The 25,047-nt window shown below is 34.3% G+C and overlaps 1 protein-coding gene across 2 annotated transcripts in view; it reads left to right on the forward strand.

Moving 5' to 3' along the window:
* Positions 1 to 25,047, forward strand: part of LOC145252766 (uncharacterized) — a 380,616-nt gene that overhangs the window by 323,604 nt on the left and 31,965 nt on the right. For both annotated transcript variants that reach the window (XM_080112672.1, XM_080112673.1), the window contains one exon: positions 16,440 to 16,552. In XM_080112672.1, coding sequence (XP_079968798.1) covers positions 16,440 to 16,552 — 113 coding nt within the window. The remainder of the gene's footprint in view (positions 1 to 16,439; positions 16,553 to 25,047) is intronic.

Below are 25,047 nucleotides of genomic sequence, written 5' to 3' on the forward strand. Positions count from 1 at the left end.
TTCTGAAAAGGCAAAAACAAAAACAACAATTTTCTTATACTTATTTATATCTTATCATATCAGTTGTATAACACACTTGAACAACAATTCGCCTTCTCCCTTAAGGTTTGCATTTACAAATATCCGTAGACTTAGAACTAACTTAGATGATGTAGAATCATTTCTCCTAGCTAATCCCCTGGATATTTTAGTGCTAAGTGAAAATAACTTGCACTCCTCCATTCCCTCTTACCACTTTAACATGTCTGGTTATCTTCCACTTTGTCATAAGGACTCTGACAAACACATGCACAGACTTGGAGTCTATATTCATAACACCCTTCTCATGACTGGGGAATCAAAACTAGAATCAGAAGACCAGGCCTCCATATGCTTTAAACTAACTTTACTACTTAGTTAGCTGCTTATATTTTCTTTATCACTCTCCCTCGACACAAGAATTGTACTCTAATCAATCATGTCTCTCACAGCATAGATGTAGCATTTTCCCTTGACTCTAATGCCTAAATACATGTATTTGGTGACTTTAATGCGCACCACAGTAATTGGCTTCCCTTCTCTAACTACACAGACACAGCTGGTAACATCACACATAACTTTTCTATATCCCATTCCTTGACAGATAGTAACATTCCCGACCCATCTCCCAGATCGTCAGGACCAGCAAGCCTCACTTCTGGACCTATTTCTGACAACAGTTCCTGAGGATTGTGTAACAAATGCCCATTTCCCACTCAGGAATACTGATCATGCTATGATAATGATAGACATCACTCTAAATTCTCGATCCCAAATTGAAGAGCCATTGCTTAAAACGATAAGGTGCTACAATAAGGCTGACTGGGATGCCATCAGAGATCACATCAGAGATGCCCAATGGGGAAATATCTTTTCTTTACCTGTGAAACGTGTGCAAATAAGACCACTGAATGGTTCAAAGCGGTAATTGAAGCATACGTTCCCACATGGAAGTTCTCTAGCAAATCCTACTCTCCCCAATAGTTTTCTTCTACTTGTGTAGCTGCCATTGCTCAAAGGCAACATGCATACTGCAGATTTATCCAGCATAAGTCCAGTACAAACAGACAAAAGTTTATAGAAGTTAGAAGTAATTGTAAGAAAGAAATAGTGACAGCTAACAGAGAATATACTGAGACCACCAGAAAACGCATCAAAGCGCAGAAATTAGGAACTCATGATTTCTGGAAAATCTACAACAGTGTAGTAAATAATGGGCAATCAACAATTCCCCCACTATCCAACAATCATGAGGTTGTTTGCACTGCAACCGAGAAAGCTAACATGCTTGCTCGTCAGTTTGCCTCAAACTCTACATTGGACTCCTTTGGGGGCAGAAACCACACTAGATGATCTGAAAATCACTCCTTCTCAAGTACATGATATCATAAAAAAACCTAGGCACCTCAAAAGCATGTGGACCTGATCTCATCCCGGCTGTACTATTAAAAAAATGCTCCGCTGAGGTTGCTCCAGTTCTTTCGAAACTTTTCAACAAATACCTTAATGAATCTTGCTTCCCTGACTGCTAGAAAACTGCTTCTAATACCAATTTACAAGAATTCTGGCGAAAGAACTAACCCATTAAATTATCGCCCCATTAGCTTCCTCCCTCTTTTCGCCAAAATATTTGAGTCCATAATTAATCAAACTCTAGTCCACCACCTTACAGTTGCTAAACTTCTGTTCGACCAACAATATGAATTTAGGCAAGCCTGTTCTACTGCAGATATCCTAACTGTAATCTCTGAATGTATATACCATGCACTGGCTAAGGCAGAGGAGGGGAGAGCAGTAATCCTAGATATATCTAAGGCTTTTGACAGGGTTTGGCATGATGGTCTTCTCATGAAAATCAGATCCTATGGTAATACTTAACATAATTAAATCCTTCTTAAATAAGAGAAGAATCCAGGTTGTCCTCGGTGGTCATACATCAAAACAATATGATATAATGTGGGGGTACCTCAGGGGTCGATCCTTGGACCTTTATTATTCCTGATATTCATAAATGATCCCTGATAAAATAGTCTCTGAGATGGGCATATTTGCTGATGACACCAAACTCTATAACAGACACAAGGGGTAAAAGAATGAACACATAGGCAATGGCAGCCTAGAGGAAGTCTGTAGTGGAATGAGGACAAAAATGGTAACGGTCAATGCTGCCAAGACTAAGCTCATTTCCTTTAATAATTACAAGAAGCCTTCTCAACCACCAATAGTTCTAGCTAATGATACATTACCTAAAAATACTTTATTCAAACTTCTCAGCTTAATATTCACAGGGAACATGAGTTGGAACAGATGTATCGAGAGCATTGCCAAGGCTGCTGCAAGGAAGGTGGGCTCTCTCTACCATGCTAGAAAGTTACTTATGCCTGAAAGTATCCTGTACATCTACAAAGCCACCATTCGTCCATGTATGGAGTACTGCTGTCATATTTGGGCTGATGCATCTGCTACTAGTCTCTCACTCCTAGACAGGGTCCAAAAGAGAGTCGCCAACCTAATAGGTCCCGAACTGTCGACTAAGCTTCAACCTATGTTCCATCAATGAAATGCTGCATCCCTTTGTCTGATCTACAAGTATTTGAATGGTAGATGCTGAGACGAACTACAAGCCCTTGTGCCTCCTCAACGTAAATACTCCCTGACTACTACTGACAAGCAGCAAAATCCCACCCCTACCCAGTAGAGATCCCCAGATGCCAGAAAGCCTTATACTCTAATAGTTTCTTCCCCAGAATTGCTAGATTTTGGAATTCCCTTCTAGGTTCCTACTTCCCCAATTTTACTGACATGCAGAAGTTCAAAAAATGTAATGTAAACAGACATCTTGCTGCTCAACTCCCTACATAGTATCCATGCAATTTATGTCCTAGATAGTAGCCCCCTACATTAAAGTGGCATTGTGCCTTGTTTGGAATGAAAATGCAATTAAAAAATATATATATTCTTATATACAAAATAACCAAACCAAACACCATGAATAAATATTTGACGATATAAAGAACTTGAAGCATAAAATCTTTTTTCCAAAATTACTGGATTCATAATTAGATAACCTGAAACGTGTATACCATTGCATTTTAGGGTTTCATGGAACTTTTTATAATTGTTGCCAGTCTCAGTCTTTTCCATAACCCCCATTATTAGTAATTCTCTGATCTATTCCTTGCTTCCTGTGTTCCAGCTCATTTGACTTGTTGGTCTAATGGTCTTCATCGATTTGCTGTTTTGATACCTCATTCTAATATAGCTTCCTATTCAGTAGCCTTTTTCCAAGAATCGCAAACTTGTTGAACTCTCTTCCTGCTGACTGTTTTCCTCCTACCTATAGCCTTTTTTTAGTTTGCTTAAAACGGGCTAAAGTTATAGCCCGTTGACTTAGAATGTGTTCTTTATACAAAATTGATGGCTGAATACTTTTAAATTTGTGCTCATTTTTCCATTAACTACTAATCCCTATTAATTTCTAATCGTACATCGAACAGATACCATAATACTTAGTATGCTACACCTTATCATAACAAAGGTCCATACAAAATTTCAAACAGATCGGCTCAGTAGTCTTTGAGAAAACTTCTAGAGAAAATGTGGTATTGTGGTAACTCATCATTATTAGTCCCTAACTGTGCATCCAATGGATACCATAATACTTAGTTCGCTGCACCTTATCATAAAAAAGGTCCATACAAAATTTCAGCCAGATCGGCTCAGTAGTTTCCGAGAAAAATAGGAACAGACAGGCAGACTAAGAAAAATATAATATACATTCTTAGCTATTATCGCTTGTAATAAAGTTTAAATCTTTAACCTAGAGAAGGCTGTCACTTAGAACTGATTCTTAATCAGCACCTTATCCATTGCACTATAAGTTCAATCAATTTGGAGTATCAGTCTTCTGCAGGCTGAAGGTTCAATACTTACTACAGGCTGTAATAATTAAGAATAACATAATAATTAATTAACACTTTTACCTGATAGTGGTTGACGGAACGAGAACAATCCACTCTTGTGAATTAAATAAAGGATTTTGTTTCAATTCTCAAGTTTGAAAAACGCCTTGAAGAAGGTCGGGGGTTACATCAGCCGAAAATGTTGTCAAAATACCAACCAGGATGAGAATAGTAGTAATTTACTTTTCTACATAGTCACCACCATTCTCAATGCACTTTTGACAGCAATGAACGGTGGCTGTGCATGGGCGTTCGGAGCGTGTTTTGCTGTGCAAGGGTTGTTCCAAAAGTAAAGCCTGCTATTTTTTTTAACGCAAAAAAGTTGAAGAACTATGAAGACGGGAGTGGTATCCATTTAAACGAGTGACCGTTTTTGCCCCCAGAATTTACATAGTCACCACCATTGTCAATGCACTTTTGCCAGGAATTCAATGACGCATCCTGCTTCTGACGCACATCCGTGACAGGGGTTGCTAAAAATATAACATAACTTCTATCCCCCTCTCTTCACTGTACTGGTGAGACAAGGGTTGGACAGTGTAGGACCTATTAGATTTGGGACTCTTTTTTTTAACTTAGCAGAGAGACCCCCCCCCCAACTAGAGAGAGAGAGAGAGAGAGACTAATGATAAATGCACCGGCCCATATGTGGCAGTAATATTTTATGCATGGGTAAATGGTGGCTTTGTAGAGATATAGGATGTATGGGTTTTGTTATAAAACATGCAAAAACAACTCCATACCAAAAATTAACAAGACCGACAAGGAGCATTTAACGTTGGGTAGCTTATATATGATAAAATTTGGTTAAAATTTGAATGTTAGAAAAGGTTCGATTTTATACTTGGAAAAAAGAGAAAGGAAGGAATAAAGAGACGAATGTTTTTGTTTTTTTGTTTTGTTTAGTTTTTGTTTTTTTAAGTACTTATTCCTTTTGTTGGGGGGAAGATCTTTTCTCCAAGTTTTGGTGATTTTGTAGTAGAGAAGTATTGTCGCCTTTAACTTTGAAAGCGGATCTTTTTCTTGCTGAATCTGTTTCTTGTTCGCTGGGTCTCTCTTCTTTCTTCTCTCTTTCCTTTCTCAAGACCTCGGCTATTTATCTCTCCCAACCGGCTCCCACAACATGCCGGCTGTTCATATTTTATTTTAGGCGTGCACGCTTCCCATTGGTTACTGTTATATCATGGGATGCGTTAGATCAGCATAACATAAAATATCTTACCGCAGGAAGTCCAGCTTTCACGTTTGGCATGTAGTAGCTCATAAGCAAAGAAATGTAACACTCACGAACAAATAAGGAAACATTTCACTGTTACATAACGATATACGTTTATTAAGAGACACATACACACAAGTAACTACAATTCAAACATAATAGATGAAAGTCAGAAGTCCAAATATGATAAATGGATGAATGGGCATGATGTTCATCTCGCCATTTTCAAAGTCACTCTGTCCCCTACTGTCCACTTCCTGTCGTTGATTTCGCGAGAAATCGCGAGAAATTAAAGTTTAGGACTACGGACAAAGGGAGGCGACTTTGCCCAAAAAAGCAAAGAGTTACTCCTCTTTGCATTATAAATTTGTTCGATATCAACAGGCAGATTAATTTCTACTATTTTTATTTTTCTCGTTGGAAAGGTGCATGGAGCCGATGCACAGAGACGCTTTTGTATAATTTTGTATGTAACAGCCGACAATTCAGCATTTAATTGAGAATTTTATTAGTTTATTCGTAGGTCCTCATAGCTATTGCAAGGTGTGAGTATTTTTCTAGTGAGTAGTTTTTGATTTGTTTGTTTGTTTGTTTGAGGAGAGGAGTTATTACATATTTTTCAGGGTTTTCTTTTTTTTAATGTTTTTTAGTGAGGGAGTTCATTTTAAATATGTTTTTGGGGGTTTCTTTTTTAAATGTTTTTTTTTTTTCGTTTTCATGCTTTTAGGGTTTTAATTTGTTTTAATGTTTTGGTAGTTTTCTTTTTTTTAATAATTTGGGAATTTTCTGTTTTTTTAATGTTTTTTCGGTTTTCTTTTTTTTTTTTAATGCTTTTGGGGCTTTCCTTTTTGTTTTAATGTTTTGCTTTAGAAAAATTGAACTATAAGAGAAATGTGTTTCTTTCGCTTGGAAGCTCCTTTTTTTTAACCATCTGTAGCAACAATAATCTATGCATGGACGAATGTGGCTTTGTAGAAATATGAGATATATTGTCAGGTGGGAATATTTTTCTAGCGGGTCAGTTTTGGCGGGTTTTTTTTTCCTGTTTTTTAGTGTTTTTTTTTTTGTGGGGGGAGGCTTTTTGTAATGTTTTGCTTTAGAAAAGTTAAGAGAATTGTTGCTTTGGCTCTTAGAACCGTTGATTGATTTATAGTAGACATTCGTTGGTTTTCAACACTGTAGACAAGAAGAAGAAGAAGAAGAAGAAGAAGAAGAAGAAGAAGAAGAAGAAGAAGAAGAAGAAGAAGAAGAAAATAGCGTAACACATGCTCCTAGATAAAATTACCCATCATAGGATTGGCGGATAAGTTTTTGAGTGCTTTACATAGTCGTTTCCATCGGTTTGTTGATGGACAAGTCCGTACCGAAAACTAATAATAAGTTCTTTTTAAAACAGTGGGTTGCAAAAGGTTTTATGTATGCTTAAAAAAGAAAGGTGCTTGTTTATATTAGTGATCTTTTAAGCCAACGCATTTCAGGTGAAAACATTATTATGTATCGTGTGGAAATAAGTATAAATTACGAATATAGATCTAGTTGATCTAGAAGTATTTTAAATAAGTTTTTTTAATCAGTCACAATTATGTCCCCAGATATCATGTTTAAAGATGGCAGGTCCTTATTTTAAGTCAAATCAAGGGTTATCTCCCGTGTTTGTCATACTGAATTGGTTGTAAACGTTATGCAGTTGGGTTCGAAAAAAATTATTTGTTATTTATCTGTTTGTCGATCTATCTATCTGTCTATCTATCTATTTATCTATCTATCCAGTGATATTGTTAAAATAGTCTATATTGGAAGTTATTTATTGTTTAAAGATGTTTGATAAACTTATCAAAACTGTAAATTGGGCAAGTTGCACCGGAAGAGTGTCTAATAGCTGGCCCGGAAGGACATGGTTGTCACGTGATCAGGTTAGCTGGAAAAATAGTTGGAGTTGGATTGAGGACGTCAACAGAAGAAGATGATCTGGGAGGGGTCTTCTCTCAAAGTGGAGGGGAGCGTCTCAGATGTGGGACGTTTAAGAACAACCCACCTAGGGAAAGATCGGCGATCACTTCTCTGATAGATCTCATGCTTGGGAATGAATAAACTACATAAAATATTGGTATCTCTGTTGAAAAGTCTTTATTTATACAAAATCCTTCTTCCCAAGAATTGCTGAAAATCTTTCAGAGGCTGGCCAGCAAAAACCAGGTATGTCTTTGAATAAATGTGTTTATGTAAATTGTCGACACACGCACACACTTAAAGAGACATTCACACACACGCACACACTTAAACAGACATTCACACACACGCACACACTTAAACAGACATTCACACACACGATCACACTAAAAAAGACACTACTAACGATCGCGGCAGGGTTAAAGAAAAGAGTTAATTGTACATTGAGAAAATGTTAAGAACACACACTTTGATTGCATCACGATAAGCTAGGGTTCAGTTAGTGAAGAACCACCATAGACATTTAGTGACACGTACACACATTTAGATGAACCCTTCGTCACATACATTCGACAGTATGTCCGCTCAGTGTATATACAACATACGTCATGTTGGTACTCCCATTATATAACAATTAATCTTTTGTTAAACTTTGCATATACAGAACATAACACTTCCATATTAAAACATACGATAAAACTTGATAATTCGATAAATTCTATTTTTATTGGTAATTATTTTTCTGCTGGATCATTTTTCCGTAACTTTTATAAAAAATTATACTGATTTTAACATGACACATAAGAACGTAATAATATTTTCACCTGAAATGTGTTGGTTTAAAAGATCGGTTCTTACTCAAATTGGCACTGATGGCGGACATTAAAAGTAAAGAAAATACGCACCAGTCATGTAACGAAGATGAAATATATATATTTTTTTTTAATCGGGTAATTTGGTCATGTAGTATTTTTTTTTTATTACCGAAAATCAAATTTTCACCGTTCACGATAAGGAAGAAAAATAGCTTCCATATTTGAATTAAAGCGAGGCTTCACAAGAGCAATTGGTTTGTTGTTTTTTTTAATACTATATAAACGTACGAATTAAAACTAATGTGAAAAAAAGAATTAATGATTGCTCAAAAGAAAGGGAGATCTGTGTGCACTGACCTTGCTTACTAAAAGAAAAAAGAAGAATATTGTTGCCTTATCATCAGTTTTAAAGCTTTTTCCAGATCATTTAACCTATAATATAAATCTCACCTGTCTGTTTAAATGTATGTATGTATGTATGTATGTATGTATTCCTAAAACTTTCGACAAAGGCGACGGATTTTCACGAGATCGGTATCGTTTTGAAGCTCGACTCTTCGGGCGACAAATATCGAAAAATTGGCTAAAAAAATTAATTCCTCCGCCTTCAACTGGCCACTTTTTTACAAGGAGGGGTCGCTTTTTTCGCCGATATTTTTGAAAGTCATCCCCTCTTTTCGATTGACTAGCCTTAATTTAAACCTTTGCCACTTCCGGTTTGGCGATGGACGCAACAACAAAGATGTTACTTTTTTTCCACATTCTTTTCCTCCTTTGCGGTACAAGTTCGAGCCTGCCTGCCACTTTTTTTTTTTTTTTTTGCTCGACATGCATCCCCAAACACGCGGGCGACGCCGGGCACCCAGGCTAGTTTATTTATAAAGAGGAGGTAATCATACAACTTCTTGCCTGGCGAGACACGTTAACAGACTGTCACGTCGCAGAAGGGGGCAATTCTTCCACAATCTAAGGTAGGTGCACGTTGCTTCCTTTTCTCGACTGAGCAGTCATCAATTCTTTTGTTTGAGAAATTTAATTTTTTCATATAAAATACTTTATTATTAACACAGTGTGTGTGTGTGTGTGTGTGTGTGTGTGTGTGTGTGTGTGTGTGTGTGTGTGTGTGTGTGTGTGTGTGTGTGCGTGCGCGCTTTCCCACATTTTAATATGTTTTTAAAATGTAATTCTGGACAACCACCATTTATTTTATATAAAAAAAAATATATTTAAAAAAATTATTTTCACTATTAGTTATTTATGTAAATAAACAGATGACCTGGGTTCAGTTATGGATTGGGGTAATAGCTTGTTTCGTTTAATCCTGTTTGTCTTTCACTCGTATGCGTGTCCCTTTTCTTCCTGGGATTCTTATGGATGGCTTCGTCCTCGATGAGAAATCGACTCTAAAACTGCTTGGTCTTTCTTTATGTAATTCTGGAAAACCACCATTTATTTTATATAAAAATGGTTGTCTTCAAGTCTAACGTAAACAAGTTTTTGATGAGCCGTTCCATATAAGTTAAGAAATTTACCGAATTTCCATTAATAACAATTACTATATTGTCCAATTTCTACTGTACACTCTTGAACCCTTATCCTCGAATGGCCTCTTGGCCTTTATATGTGGTGATGCCTATGTAAAAAAAATATATATATATACTTAAAAAAATTATTTTCACTATTAGTTATTTATATAAATAAACAGATGACCTGGGGTCAATTATGGATTGGGGTAGTAAATAGCTTGTTTCGTTTAATCCTGTTAAGACTCAGCTTTTGTCTTTCACTTGTATGCGTGTCCCTTTTCTTCCTTGGATTCTCATGGATGGCTCTGCTCTCGATGAGAAATCGACTCTAAGACTGCTTGGTCTTTCTTTCTCATCGAATATTTCATATAATAGATCCATTGCACTTTTTGTTTTTTTCGTAAAATCAGTTCTATCGCCCTAAATTCTTTCTCACACCCGAGGCTTTTCTCGATCTCCACAAATCTTCTCTCGGACCATGTATGAAGTACTATTGTCATATTTGGTGAATTGGGCTGGTGAATATGTGTTTCATTTGAAGGATTTTGATAAATTGCAGAAACTTATTTGTAATTTGATTGGCGTCAACCTTTCTTTATTGCAACTTCTCTTTCACACACGCAATGTTGCTAGTCTCAGTCTTTTCTATAAATCCTATTAGGACATGTGTTCTTCAGAATAGTCTGATCTATTCCCTGCTTCCTTTGTTTCAGTTAGTTTAACTCGTGGGTCTAGTGGTCTCCATCAATTCGTTGTTTTAATATCTCATTATAATACAGCTTCCTGTTCCAGTAATTTCTTTCTAAGAACTGCATGCTCCCTACCGACTGTTTTCCTCCTACCTACAGCCTTGGTCTTTTCAATATCATCCACTGTCTTTATAATAATCATTCTTTCATTCTTGTTAGCTCCTTACATCAAGTAGAAAGTGGTTTCACACCTTGTCTGGAGCGATTTCCATAAACATTTTTTTTTTTAAATATTTAATTTGTTTAAATGCGATTATTTCAAAGCAACACTTAAGGGCACTCTACATATAAGGACGGAATGTAATAACTCGTTTAGAAAGTAATTATTCTTTTTGGTCCCCCCCGACAAAAGAAAGGTGGATCTGTAAATTCACCCTTATCCATTCGTCCGTTCGTCTGTCCGCACTTTTCTCGCTAACTACGCATTAAGTATGAGTAAAAAAAGTAACAGAACAGATTTTCCGGGAAAACTCCGGTTGCCCTACCCCCCTAGGGGTGCCTTTCGGGTTAAAATGGCTAAAATTGACATTTTTGTGCTTATTAAAAAAATAATTGATGCCTTGGAGTTTTCTAAAACTTTCTGAAAAGTTGTAACTAACTGATTTCTATATAATTTTGTTTGTCTATACTTCGTGATAACTCTTGGGTGTACCCTCAGGGGTTCTTTTAGGGCTAATAAAAACATTCCATTTTTGGGACTATTTTACCATATTTGTCCAAAATTTTCTGTGCATGTCTATTTAGCAGTTTTGCATGGTGCTGAACTTAAGTTTAAGTATGTTAAAGCCTTGGAGACTTCTGGGGCTAAATGGAAGGGAGTCAAATGATGGACTTAGTCATTTCTTCTTTTTGCATGGTGCAGAACTCAAATTTACATATTATAAGACCTAAAACTGCACCGTTTGTTCATTTTCACCAGGATTTGACGTTCCCTGGTGACTTTTGGGAGTAAATAGGAGGAGGGTGGGGCAATGCTGAACTTAGTCATTTTTTTATGCCTCGTTCACTGTGCACTCACGGACGACCATGGATGCTTCACTTGTTAATAAATTAATCTGGTATTACTACAGAGGAGAAAGTTATACAATGTGTCTACACACTGATTTGAGTTTGTCGGACTTTATTTTTCTTGTTCTAACTTAAATAAACGCTTTAAAATAAGTTAAAACAAACATTAAAAAAAAAACTTATCTAAGTAAGTAGAAGAGTAAATAATATTGTCTTTGGTAACATTTATTTATTTTACATTTGTTTTTTTAACACTTTTTCGATTTGTTGTTTATACCGCAAAATGCTTGTAATTTCTTCCAGGAACAATTTTTATTCGTCACCGTTTCCTTTTTTAGTCTGCTGCTTTCTTTTAACGCTTGCACGGCTAGGGATTTTTATCCTCAGCCCCACAAAACCAATAGAGATTAGACCATTCCAGTAATGACTGAGTCCCTGTTGATTGCATCATAATGCTAGTTCTGTGCAGTTGTTCTAGGAAATTCAGCCTCCTACTCATTCCCTTCTCAAAGAGAGAAGAGGTTAGTTTATTACTAATTGCCTGGGGTGCCCTTACCAGAGAATGCTAACGGGGGTACCTAGGCACTTTTTGCAGGTCAGAGTGCCCTTCTCCGGGGACGCTGAATTTTCAATTCCGCTTCCCGACCATGGTGACACAGTTCTTGCAGTGAGAGAGAACTAAATGCCCTCTTAACGATTGCGTATTTTATGTTAAGGGTCCTTCCAGTTTAGTCTTTAAAGTTCCACTCACGCGTACCAAGTGTTGTTTGAAAAGTTTAACTTGTGGGTGTTGAAATGCATTTTCCATAAAGTAGAAAAATAGTTTGTTTGTTTTTATTATTATACTCAAAAATAGATTCTCCTCACTGTGTCTAACAGAGATAGAGGGGGTGGGGAAGAAAGGCTCTAAACTGTTGACAGCTGTCCTCTCCACAGACTGTATATCCAAGTCCTTATTTCCTCTCGTGATTGTCTCGTGAAGCTGAAACCTAAATATAGGCAATACTAACAGGCCACACATATTTCGGCACTGGTACAGCTTTTCAACCAAAAAAAAAAAAACGACTTTTTTCGCATACGTAAATAGCCGGAAATAGCCGAATCAAAACGAACCAATGTCAAACTCAAAACGAGACGGATTTTTAACAGAAAAAAAATAGTGAAATAAAAATACTGCATTTTTATTGTTGCCACATCTGGCCTAGTGCATTTGCCACTAGTCTCTCACTCTTAGACACAGTTCAAAAAAGAGTCACCAACTGTAGCTGTAGCAACCAAACTCCAGCCTCTGTCCCATCGCCGAAATGTTGCATCTCTGTGCCTGTTTTTATAAGTATTTTAATGGTATGTGCTCTGGCGAACTCAAAGCACTTGTAACCCCTCGACGTAACTACCCTCAAACTAACCTGCCAAAAAAAAAAAAAAGAAAAAGAAAAACTTTACACTGTAGAGATCCTTAGATGCCGAAAAACCTCTATTCAAATAGTTTCCTCCCTCAAACTGCTAGACTTCGGAATTCCCTCCCAGGTCCCTGATTCCGTGATTATACTGACATGCAGAAGTACAAGAGTAATGTGAACAGATATTTCGCTACTCAACTCCCTATATAGTATTCCTGTAAGTTTGGTCCCAATTAGTAGCCCCTTATGTCAAAATGACACTGGTAGAAATGAAATAACAGGAAAGAGCAAAAAAAAAAAATTTAATTTGCCAAAGAAAATCAATGAAATATAATTTTTGTGCACTTGTGCAAAGGTACAACATTTTTGGTTTTCAGTTTGGAAATTGGGAGAGTGCATAGCAGGGGCAGATAAATGCAATTTCAGGACCGAATCGAAAATCGAAAGAAATTTTTTTACCTAACAAACCCAGAATTCTGACATTTTTGAATGAGTTCTTCCTCTGTAATTAAAAACTAACATGATTGATTACTGAAAATGTTATTTTGCCAAATTTTAGTCATTCATTTATACATTACAAAAAGAAGTTTTGACTTTATTACGAAAAATTGGGGGGGTACCCGGCGTTGCCCGGGGTTTTGGAGGTGTGTGTGTAAGGGGGAGGGGGGTAAAGTAAAGAATAAGCAAAGTAATACCCCTGTTTAAATATTCCAAAAAAAAAAAACGATGTGTAACTTCTTAAAAAAATCGGAAAAAAAAAACAAAAACCAATTAAAAAAAAAAAAAAACAGCGAACAAACGCCAAACCTGTTTAAAAAAGAAATGGGAAAAACAAAAAGCAAAAATAGGGGTCAAAAATGATGAACCTATTCGGAAAAATAAAAATAAAAAAACACAGCGCAAAGCGAGGAAAAAAAGAAAATGACATAAATAACCCTTCATTTCGGTTAAGTCCATGGTGCGTTTTACCCAGTAGAAATCATAGAAAGAAAAGGAACGTTAAAATTCGATTCCAGTTTTTTTAAGCAACTACAAAACGAAATAAAACGGAAATGATATTTTAAGTGTTAATTTTATAAAAAAAAAAAAGAAATGAAAAGAATCTTTTTTTTTTTTTAGTGTAAAAATATTGGGAAAGAAATGGTAATTAAGCAACGTAAAAGTAAGCGTGGGATAAGAAGTAATGTGTGTGGGAATGTCGTTAATTCCGTGGTGCGTTTCACTTAATATGAAACATAGAATGGAAAGGCACGGTAAAATTTCATTCCAGGTTTTTTAAGCAACTACGAAGTACAGAAAACCGAAACCAACGTTCCTTCATAACTGTCCCTTGTGAACGATCCCGCAACGGTGTAAGTGGTGACGGGGGCAGGAAGAATTAATTAGAGAGAAAAGATTTTGCTACTTCTATTGATTTTAACCGATTTTGGCAGTGAACTCTTAGCAGAAAAAAATATAGGAATCTACGATTATCAAGGAAGTGGAGAGGTAATATGCCTATAACACACCTCAGGTATTGTGTTGCAGTTTGTGTATATTACATTTGCATGAAATGTCTTGATTTTTAATCCTATTAAGGTCAAAATCAGAGAGGAAAAAATGAGTTCATTTTATATATATATATATATATATATATATATATATATATATATATATATATATAATGAAAATTACAATTGAATTTACCAAAATGATCCAAGATGGTAAAATTAAAGTAAATTATAAATATTAAAGAATTAATATTTATAAAATTATCTCAGCCAGATATAAAAGCTCGATAAAACCAAATATGAAATAGAGCTTATAATATGAGCAAACAGTTAATAAAATATGTTAAAAAAACACTTTGAAATGAGTTAAAAACATATTTAATGTGAAAAGGAAACACTAGATAAATGGATAGTTTTTAATCCGTGGAGTTTTGAAGAAATACTCTCCTTCTCATCAGAGGGTAGGAATTAGCAAAATGCGGGATCGGATTTTGCATGCAGAAGTATTTGATGAAACAACAAGTAAGTCAAAGATCTTACTTGAAAACAAGTATATATATATATATATATATAAAGGGATAAAAAAGTGTCTATTTTGTTTGTTTGTTTTTTTTTTTGTTTTTTGTTTTTTAAATATTTTGTGTAATAAGTTTCTAATATTTATTTTTGAAATAATTTTCTTAATAAAAAAAAAAACACCCATTCAAATATTTAAAAATTCTGGGTTTGTTATGAAAGCCAAAAAAGTTGTACTTACACATAAGTGTAGCATAGCGCATATGAAAATATCAGCAGCAGTCGAAAGATGGATGGCAAGCGATTGTATTAGCAGCAGGAGCAGCGTTTGAACACCTATGCAAATTAGCAAGTGTGCATGGGCTTGCGTCTGAAGAAAAAGAAAAAAAAAGGACACCACATGGTCGGGAAGAAAAAAAATCAATGCCGAAGGAGATTGACATGTAAAGTAAAGGATAGAATGGGCCAGCTGTGGCCAGCGTGTGATCGGGCGAAAGAGAAACACAGGCCATGTTAGATGGACATGTGGCAGTGAAAGACTTTCTTTTTAAGTGATGTCGAGACGAGAAAGTAATGGTAATTAATGCTCTTGTTAAAAAAGAAAAAAATGCTGACCTGAATTTTTATTTGTTTCTTTTCTTTGTAACTGCGACGTTACACAAGAAAAATCATTTTTTTTTTTTTTGATCAATTACTTTTTTACGAGTAAAGTAAAAATTTCAAAGGATATAATAAATGAAACAATGATTTTCACAGATTTTTTTCTATTTTTACTGGTATACTGCTTCTGAACAGGACAAATACTGACTAGGTTAGGTTTAAGTTAGGATCTAATAAATTTTTTTAAAGTTTATTTTTTTTGTTCAAAAGTTGGACAAGGTTTTGGTTGATTTTTAAATTTTGTAAATTTTCTTTTGAAGTTAACACGGATGCGTGAAGGAGAGTTTCTGTGTTCCTGTTTGGCTACTGTCATCAGGAAACTCTCCTTCTCAGCAGGATCATGTCCTCCAAAGAACCAGAGTCATTATCAACTATCCGAGTCTTCTGAATGGCTAAGCGTTTCAGCACCTATTTGCTTACATAAACGGCCAGAAGATGCCGAACAAAAAGCCGGTTTTATCTGGTTCAAAAGCTGTACCAGTACCAAATATTTTTCTTATTTTCAATCCTCGCATAATATTCTTCATTATTAAATTGACAATTCATCAATCTCATTAAGCCTTATCCTAAAGTAGTTTTAATTTTGATAAGTGCAGACACGTCTATAATATGAAAAGCAGTTGTCTGTGTGTATATGTGTATGTTTACATGTCCGGCTAAAACTCTAAAACTACAAAACAAATAGCCACAAGTTTAATATTTTCTTGATTTGTGTTACCCTGGATGAATAATATCTAAAATTTTGAAGAAAAAAAAAACTTTTTGACCCTAAACTGGTCCAGATTTTGTTAATCAGGTCGGTTTTCCATGCAGATTATGTATTTTTAATCAAGGCGTTAATTCCCTTATACCAACTCAGTTCTTGAGGAATCTATAAAAATGTGTGTGTCTGTTTAGATAGAGGAATAGGTTAGGTGGAGAAGAAAGAGGGGGTGAGGAGTAGGAGGGGAAAAAGAGAAAGACAGAGATAAAACTTTTAATTGATATATGTTATACTTTTGTCGCGGGCAACACCATGTATTCCTGTTAGTTAGTCAATAAAAGAATTGGGTTAAAAATAATTCTAATGTTTTCTTTTGTGTTTTGTTTTTTTTATTATTTTGTTATTTTTATTTTTTATTTTTTGCAGGAATACCACTTGGATTTACCATTCTAGAATGGTTCACTTCAATCTATCCAAAACTTGATGAAGGCAATCGACCTTTAGAATGTATTCAGGAAGCTGGAGAAATTCTTTATTTGGTAAGTGCTATGATGCTGCTGAGACATAATTTCAAATAGGAATTGTTGATTTACTCCTTCATCAATCTGAACTAAACCTCCATCTTGGCTTCCCAGTCAAATGAACTACAACAACAAGCAAGGGAAATCACTCTAAACACAGAGTTCTTTTTATCTAGAGACAAGGGGAGACAGCTTAACAGAAATCACTGAAGTAAAAAACAAAATAAGTCTGTAAGTAACCATAGAAAAAATATTAAAACCAAAGTATTGTTAAATATTAGTGAGTACGTTTGCTAGTACAAATATTAATTAAATATGTTTTGTGCAGGTGGATCTAACCTTGAGTCATAAACAGGATACAAACTAGACAAAGGTCCACAAATATGTTATAGGGGTGACCTGGCCAGAAATAAACTAAGTAAAGTGAGTAAAGGAAGTCACTAAGACATAGCCAGATGTTAAGTCAGGCGGACGTTTGAGAAGAAAGGTATTTACTTTCTTCCCACACAGGAAGATGTGACACAAGTTTGGTAAATGGAGAGAGTCAAGACATCGCCCCTAAAGGAGGAGCACTCTGGTATTTTAAAAATTACTTGGACAACCCTGACAGAATCCCTAATAAGGGCGCCTCAGGTAGTGAGCAATAAACTTACTCCACTTAAAAGACAGGAGATAATGACCTCGGAGGGTGGACCTCCTAGGACTACCCAGAACTATACTTCAGCCCGATAAATGCAAGGTCATCTGCAATGCTCACAAATGGGCAAGACTTTATCAGAGGCTGTATCCTTGATTGGCATGTATATAACCTACTTAAGCTGTGCCAGGTAAGTAACGTTGGAGAAGGTATGTTCAGAGAAAGCGACTGGGTTAGAAAGACATGTTTTAAGATGGTCTAACGAGCGTTCACTTCAGTTTCTTGTGCTCTCTCAGTGGAGGAGAAATCCTTTACGACTGAGGCAATTTTAAATTTTTGTTCCTTTTCTCCACGTTAAAAAACGACCTGGTGTCTAACTCTGTCCCACAGAGAAGCATTATAAATAGGAACCAAGCATGATTTTATATCAATGTGCTGTTGGCTAGATGAGTTCCTGTATAACTTTACTCCTTATCTTTTTTATTTTATATATATATATATATATATATATATATATATATATATATATATATATATATATACTAGCATGGGTACCCGGCATTGCCCGGGTTGACATGAAGTTTTGTTTGCCCACACCTAAGAATAGTAATCATTTTCATCATGGGCAACAATTTCCAAAATAAAAGAACGGATAAAAACAGGAGTACATGATACCCTATTTCAGCAGAAGGGATACAAAGAGAAGAAATTATTCTTCGGATATTGAGCACTTTTTGTTGCCCGTGCGTTAAAAAGAAAACTCCCCCCCCCCCAAAAAAAAAATAAATAAATAAAAACAACTTTTGTTTCAATAAAAATAGCAGCGAGTGCCAGAACGATAAAAAAAAATGCCACATGCGAGCGTAACGCGTTTTTTTTTATTTTATTTTTTTTAAGGCACTTTTTTCACTGTTTTTTTTAATTTTTTTGTAAATAAAGAAATTTTTCGATTTGCTTCTTTTTAGAGTCGGGGGGTTGTTTCTAAAAGTGTGGCTGAAGTTTGAATTCGAAGCGGTCAAAAAAGTTTCTGTATAGCCGTTTCAAGAATATTAAAAACAAACAAATGAAACTTTTTCAGTTTATTCGTAAGTGCTATTTTTTTTTTGTTTGAATATTTAAAAGAAACCCAAAGAAAACATTTTTCTGTCTAGACAGAATTATTTTTCCAAACTAGAAACTTATTGAGATTACCAAATTATTTTATTTGGTGAAGATTTTATTACTATGTTTCGAAGTTTCTATGGGGGGCGTAATTCTACATCTTTGATAAAGTCGATGCTGGAAATAATTCCAAATAAATTAAATTAAATATATTATCAATTAAATTGTTATTTAAAGTTTATTAAATAACAATTTTATATGGAACACTTAAAAAATTCCTTCGCTAGAAACATTAACTAACATACCGCTATTTAGTAAAATCGACTTTCCTTAATGCAATATGCAAATGACGTGGCCTCTTAATTGTATATTTTGCAAGAACCATACTATATATAGAAATAAATGAAAGAGTAAAATAGCGAACCTTTTGTATATATTAATAAAATTGTGAACAACCAAACAAAAGAACAAACAGACAGGAATACGAATTTATAAATATATATATAAAATATATATATTATATATATAATTTATATGTATTATAATATGTATTATATAATATATCATATATAATATATATATTATATTTATAATTTATGTATAATACATATATAATATATATAATATATATGATATATATAATACATATATAATATATATAATATATATGATATATATAATACATATATAATATATATGATACATATACAATATATATAATATATATGATATATATAATATATATATAAAATATATATATTATATATATAATTTATATGTATTATAATATGTATTATATAATATATTATATATAATATATATATTATATTTATAATTTATGTATAATACATATATAATATATATAGTATATATGATATATATAATATATATATAATATATATAATATATATGATATATATAATACATATAATATATATATATATATAATACATATGATACATATATAGTATATACATATATAATATATATGATATATATATATATATATATATATATATATATATATATGCATGTATATATGTATATATAATATATGTATATATAATATTTTTGTTAGGAAACGAATTATTCTCAGTTATTTATTTACTTTTAGTCTTATTCCCTCCAAACAGGGCATATTCCCACTTGGATATAAGGGGTTCTATGTGTGACCATACCTAGAGGGCGACTATGTAGGGAGTTGAGCAGCGAGATGTAAGAAAACAGCAACAGTATGCTTGCGAAATGGAACACAGACAGATTATTTAAGCTATTAATTCTTAATGATTGTGCAGAATAGTCAATTTTGCAACCAACGCATTTCAGGTGAAAACATTATTATGTACTTACTGAAACTAAGGACACGGAGATTTAATAATAATAATAATAATAATAATAATAATAATAATAATAATAATAAATAAATAAATATTGGTCCAAACTTCTTCTTGCCAATTCCCACCTTCAACTGTAATCTTCACCGATCGTTATCTCTCGCTCTCTCGCTCTCTCTCTCTCCCTCTCTCTCTATCTGTCTGTCTGTCTGTCTCTCTCTCTCTCTCTCTCTCTCTCTCTCTCTCTCTCTCTCTCTCTCTCACACACACACACACACACACAACGGTTCAAAAAGAACTTCCCTGTGCCTTCCCCTTCATTTTTTTTCACAGCAGTCATTGAGCTGATATGCAAATTAATTCCATATGCATATTAATAAACCGTCTATGGATGAAAGTTTTTCTTCTCTCTTTCCTTTCTTGATTCCGTCTGCCAACAGGATAGTCAGAGACACCGTCGTTTGTGTAAGTCACATTTTGCATTGTTTTCGCCACACTGTGACATCAAAATTAGTATAAATTCCTAAAATGACAAAAAAAATAATCCAATAGAAGAATAATTACAAGCAAAAATAAAGTTTGTCGATTTATAGAGTTGTATGTTGTGGAAGAGTTCTCAAAAACTGACTTATCTCTCTTGTTTTACAGAATGTCAGACGGTGGATGATATTTTTTATTTTATCTTTTTTTATAAAAAAAAACAAAAACAAAAACTACAAGCACATCTTCTACTAGATCATTTTTCGTAAATTTTGGAATTCATACTAATTTTGACAAGCAAGTACGTGATAATGTTTCCACCTGAAACGCGTTGGTTTCAAAATCCGTTTTTTGCAAAAGCACAAATATAATATTATATACAAATACTTACTATGTAACACTACTTCTACTGATAACACAGAAACAGATGACACATACATGTTATCGGCAGGAGGAAAAGGATTTCTAATCCAATTCTGGGCAATTATGCGTCTTCTTGCTAGTACATAACTAGCAAGCCGCCCAGCGTTGCTTGCTCATAACATACGATTAATTATGATATTTTAATTCATGCAGATTTCGTATTTATTATTATAGAGCCAATTCTTTATCGATTATTATATTGTATCTAATACATAGTAATGAGATCAAAACTAAAAATATATGTATTTATGACTTGGGTGCTATCAGCTAGAATTGAAACCAAAACATGCAACTCTCTACCCTCATTCCTTAGCCTCCGAGCCACGCCTATATATATATATATATATATATATATATATATATATATATATATATATATATACGTAGAGAGAGAGAGAGAGAGAAAGAAAGAAATAATAAGAAGAACAGAGTTGTAAAGTAGAATTATACAAAAAGTTTTTATTATTCGGCAGAATACTCCAAAGTTGGGTCCGCCTTAATCTGTGAAGTTTCTTCTCATCAGAGGAAAAAATTGTTAGCGAAAAATATAAATAGCTATATTTATATTTGGTTTTGGATTTTGCTTCTCCTTGATTAGTAAACTCCTCCTCATAAGCTTTTCTGCCGCGTGTGTGTGTGTATATATATATATATATATATATATATATATATATATATATATATATATATATATATTCACCTGTAATCCCTTTTTTAAAAGATGGAATTGCTCGATCATGGAAAACAAGATGCAAGCAAGCTCTTTAGAGTTTTATAATTATCTCTTTATATAAAGAAGTAGCGTTTGTGTGTGTGTGTGTGTGTGTGTCTACAACTCGCCTACAGCTCACAACACTAGACCAATCATGACCAAACCTGACATGATGATGGTTCCCCAACCTAGGGATGATGCACACCATTTTCAAAGGTCAAGGTCATAGCCTGACATGATTGATTGTCTCCGACCTAGGAATGGTGCACAACACTTTTTAAGGTCAAGGTTAAAGCCCAGTGTGAAGCGCGGGTATCTGTGCTAGTATAGATATAAATTGCATACAATAAGCTTAAATAGTATGAAAGAATATCAAGCACCAATATAATATTATAGTTACTATTCTTATACTAATAACACAGAAATGCTATATATCCTGCCTTGAGAGAGTTCAAAATAGACTTCGTAGCTTAGTGGAGGATGCCCTTTTCTCTTCCCTGCAACCTCTTTCCCACAGAAGAGGCGTCGTGAGCCTGTCTCTGCTTTATCGTTATTTTCATGGCAAGTGCTCAGCTGAGCTTCAATCTATGGTCCCCCCCCCTCGCAAAACTTTCATGAAAAACACTCGTATAGACAAAACCACTATCAATAATTTCCCACACTCTTTATCTGTGCCTAAACCTAAATGCAGATTCCATGAACAAAGCTTCTTTTTCAGAACTGTACGCCTGTGGAACTCTCTCCCGATTGCCAGCTTTCCAGCTAACTACAATCTGATTGTCTTCAAGTCCAATGTAAACAAGTTCTTGAAGAACCGTCCCCCTAAGTAATCCAATTTACAAAATTCCCACTACTTATGTTTACTACGCTATAATCACATTGACTAATGTATACCCATTAACCCTTATTCTCGAGTGGCCTCCGGGCCTTGATTAGTGGTGATTCCTGTGTACAAAAACAAAAAACAAAAATAGATAACTCATAAATGTTATTGGCAGGAGGAAGAAGGGTTCTTAATCCAATCTTTGGGAATGAGGGTTCTTTTTGCTAGTGCATAATATAAACTGCACACAATGAACTTAAATGGTATGAAAGAATATCTATTTGAATTGATGGGAATTGGCATGGCTGACCACTTAACAAAGTGTAGTTCACTACTTACTTCCTGAATGAAGGGCAGTGGTCTTGAATTAGAAATTAGAATTCTTAAACGGACAGGAAGCAGATCGAGTGGATTGCAATAAAAATGAGAACGTCGTCGAGTAGCTCGGTCACAAGAGGGGGTTTTAATGATGTGATTCATGAGACACAAGATCTTCTGTTGTGCAGCCATTTCCTCAAAGAAGAGTTGTTGTTTTTCTACAAGGTAGTCACCACTTATCAAGGCCCGGAAGCCACTCATGGATAAGGGTTATTGTAAGTACAGTACGTTAGTGTGGATATTTTAGAGTGTCTACTTAAGGGGGCGGTTCATCAGGAATTTGTTTACATTGGACTTGAAGACATCCAAGTTGTAGTCAGGAGGGAAGCAGGCAGACGGAACAGAGTTCCACAGGCGTGCAGTTCTAAGAAAGAAGCTTTGTTCATGGAATCTACGTTTTGATTTAGGCATAGATAAAGAGTGGGGAAAGATTTTGACAGTGGATTCAGCTAGACGGGTGTTTTTTTGTAAAAGATTGGCGAGGGGGATTGAAGTTCAGACGAACACCCGTCATGGAAATAACGATAAAATTTCTAATTTCTTACATCCAATGCTTATGTACATTTTACTCACACACACATACTATGTTTCAAAATTTTCCGACACACTGCAGAATAGAAAAAAAAAATACTGAGTAATACTCAAGTAACAATTAGTGTCAGGTGACTACCTTTTGGGGGTTCAATCATCACTACAGGCAATAATAACTAAAAGTATAGCACATTCCTGTCCTTTAGTCTAGTTTATATCCTATTTACGAATGCAAATTAGATCCACCTGCATAAATCACGTTTAGTTAAAATTTATATTAACAAACGTACCTACTGATATTTAACATAATTTTGATGTTATTACGGGGTTTTAAAGGGGGCGAGCCCAGTGACTGAACATTAATATGGAAAGGAAATACAAAAAATAATTCAGAATATAGTAAAAATTACTTGAACCTTCTACCCGGTCATGGCTGATGGAGCAAGAAACAATTTACCTCTGTGGATTAAATAAAGGGATCAGTTAAATATTCCTAATGCACCTGAAGAAGGCCAGATTACATCGACTGAAATATTCTCAGAATAAAAACAATAGTCCAAATAATCCAAATGACACAATATATATTTGTGTGTGTGTGTGTGTGTGTGTGCGTATAAATGTGCATATGTGTGTGCATATGGATCTATATATGTGTCTATGTGTGTGTATACACATGTGTGAGTGTGTATATATATATATATATATATATATATATATATATATAAAGAATTACAGTATAGTCACATTCAAAAATGCAAATATTTATTTTTCATGTAAATGAGTGTATATATATATATATATATATATATATATATATGTAAAGTTGGTTCCTTCTAAACGAATAAAACCCTATTTCTACGTTACCAATTTATTTGAAATTTTCAGACAACCCATCTTTAGAGTCGAGGTATGTTTTTATGTTATTGAAATAAATTTACCTCGCGAATTATTAAAATATTAAATAAAATAAATATATTTTTTTAACCGTTACTGTGAATCTGTTCTGTTGATAAAACTGAACTTCCGGTTCGATTCATTTCACAGCCACGAATTGACGAAAGATTTCATTTTCTGTTAACTCGATAAGTAAAAAAAAAAAAAAATTACTCATGCAGAGAGTGATCCGTGCTGAAATAATAATGTTATTATTTAAAAAGCCATTCTTAACATGGGGAAGGGAGGGTGTTTTGTACCTATTCTGTACTTTAACCATACAATTGAATAAAAACATATCATAAAACTTTAATAAACGTGGAAAACGATTTTAAAAAAATAGCGCGGATCACTCTCTGCATTAGCACACACACACACACACACAAAATAATAATAATCCCATATTTTAAAAATTTAAATTCATTTATGTACTTACCAATTTTGTTGATTTTATTTATGTTAAGGCTTTTCACTCATCAAACATTACGTTTTAATTGTTTAGTTTATTTTCACGGCATTGTTTACATAAAAGTTTGTTTTAACTTTTTCTAAACTGTTTCATTTTTACGACATGCCTCAACGTATTATAAAAACCCTACCCCCCCCCCCCATGTTAAAAAAACAAAAAAAACGCCCTTCCATAAACCTCGGAAGCCGTTCTTTACATGGGGAAGTTAGGGTGTTTATAATATGCTGAGGCGAGTCGTAAAATTAACGAAGTTGCTATCTATTATTTATTGCAAAAATTGCTTGAAATTTATTTATTTGACAAAAAAAAAATTACATTTTGGTACTCCTTGGGGGTTGAGTTCCATGGCGACCAGTAGAAAAAAATAATAGTCGCTCCCTTAGTCTCCCACCTCACCCCGCACATAACATATTTTATTTACTGACGTTGCCGTAACTAAACGATTATTTGTCACATTTACAAACATTTATTTATTTATTTATTTTGAAAAAAGTTTTACTTTTTATGAATATTAAAAGAAAAATGGGTACTCATGCAGAGAGTGATCCATGCTGAAATAATAACGTTATTATTTAGAACGCCATTCTTAACATGGGGAGGGAAGGGTGTTTTGTACCTATTCTGTACTTTAACCTTGCAATTGATTAAAAAAAAAACACAATTTAAAAAATAGCGCGGATCACTCTCTGCAT

The sequence above is a fragment of the Euprymna scolopes genome, chromosome 29 (assembly GCF_053919585.1).
Source record: "Euprymna scolopes isolate OS-2025 chromosome 29, ASM5391958v1, whole genome shotgun sequence".
Classification (NCBI taxonomy): Eukaryota; Metazoa; Mollusca; class Cephalopoda; order Sepiida; family Sepiolidae; genus Euprymna; species Euprymna scolopes.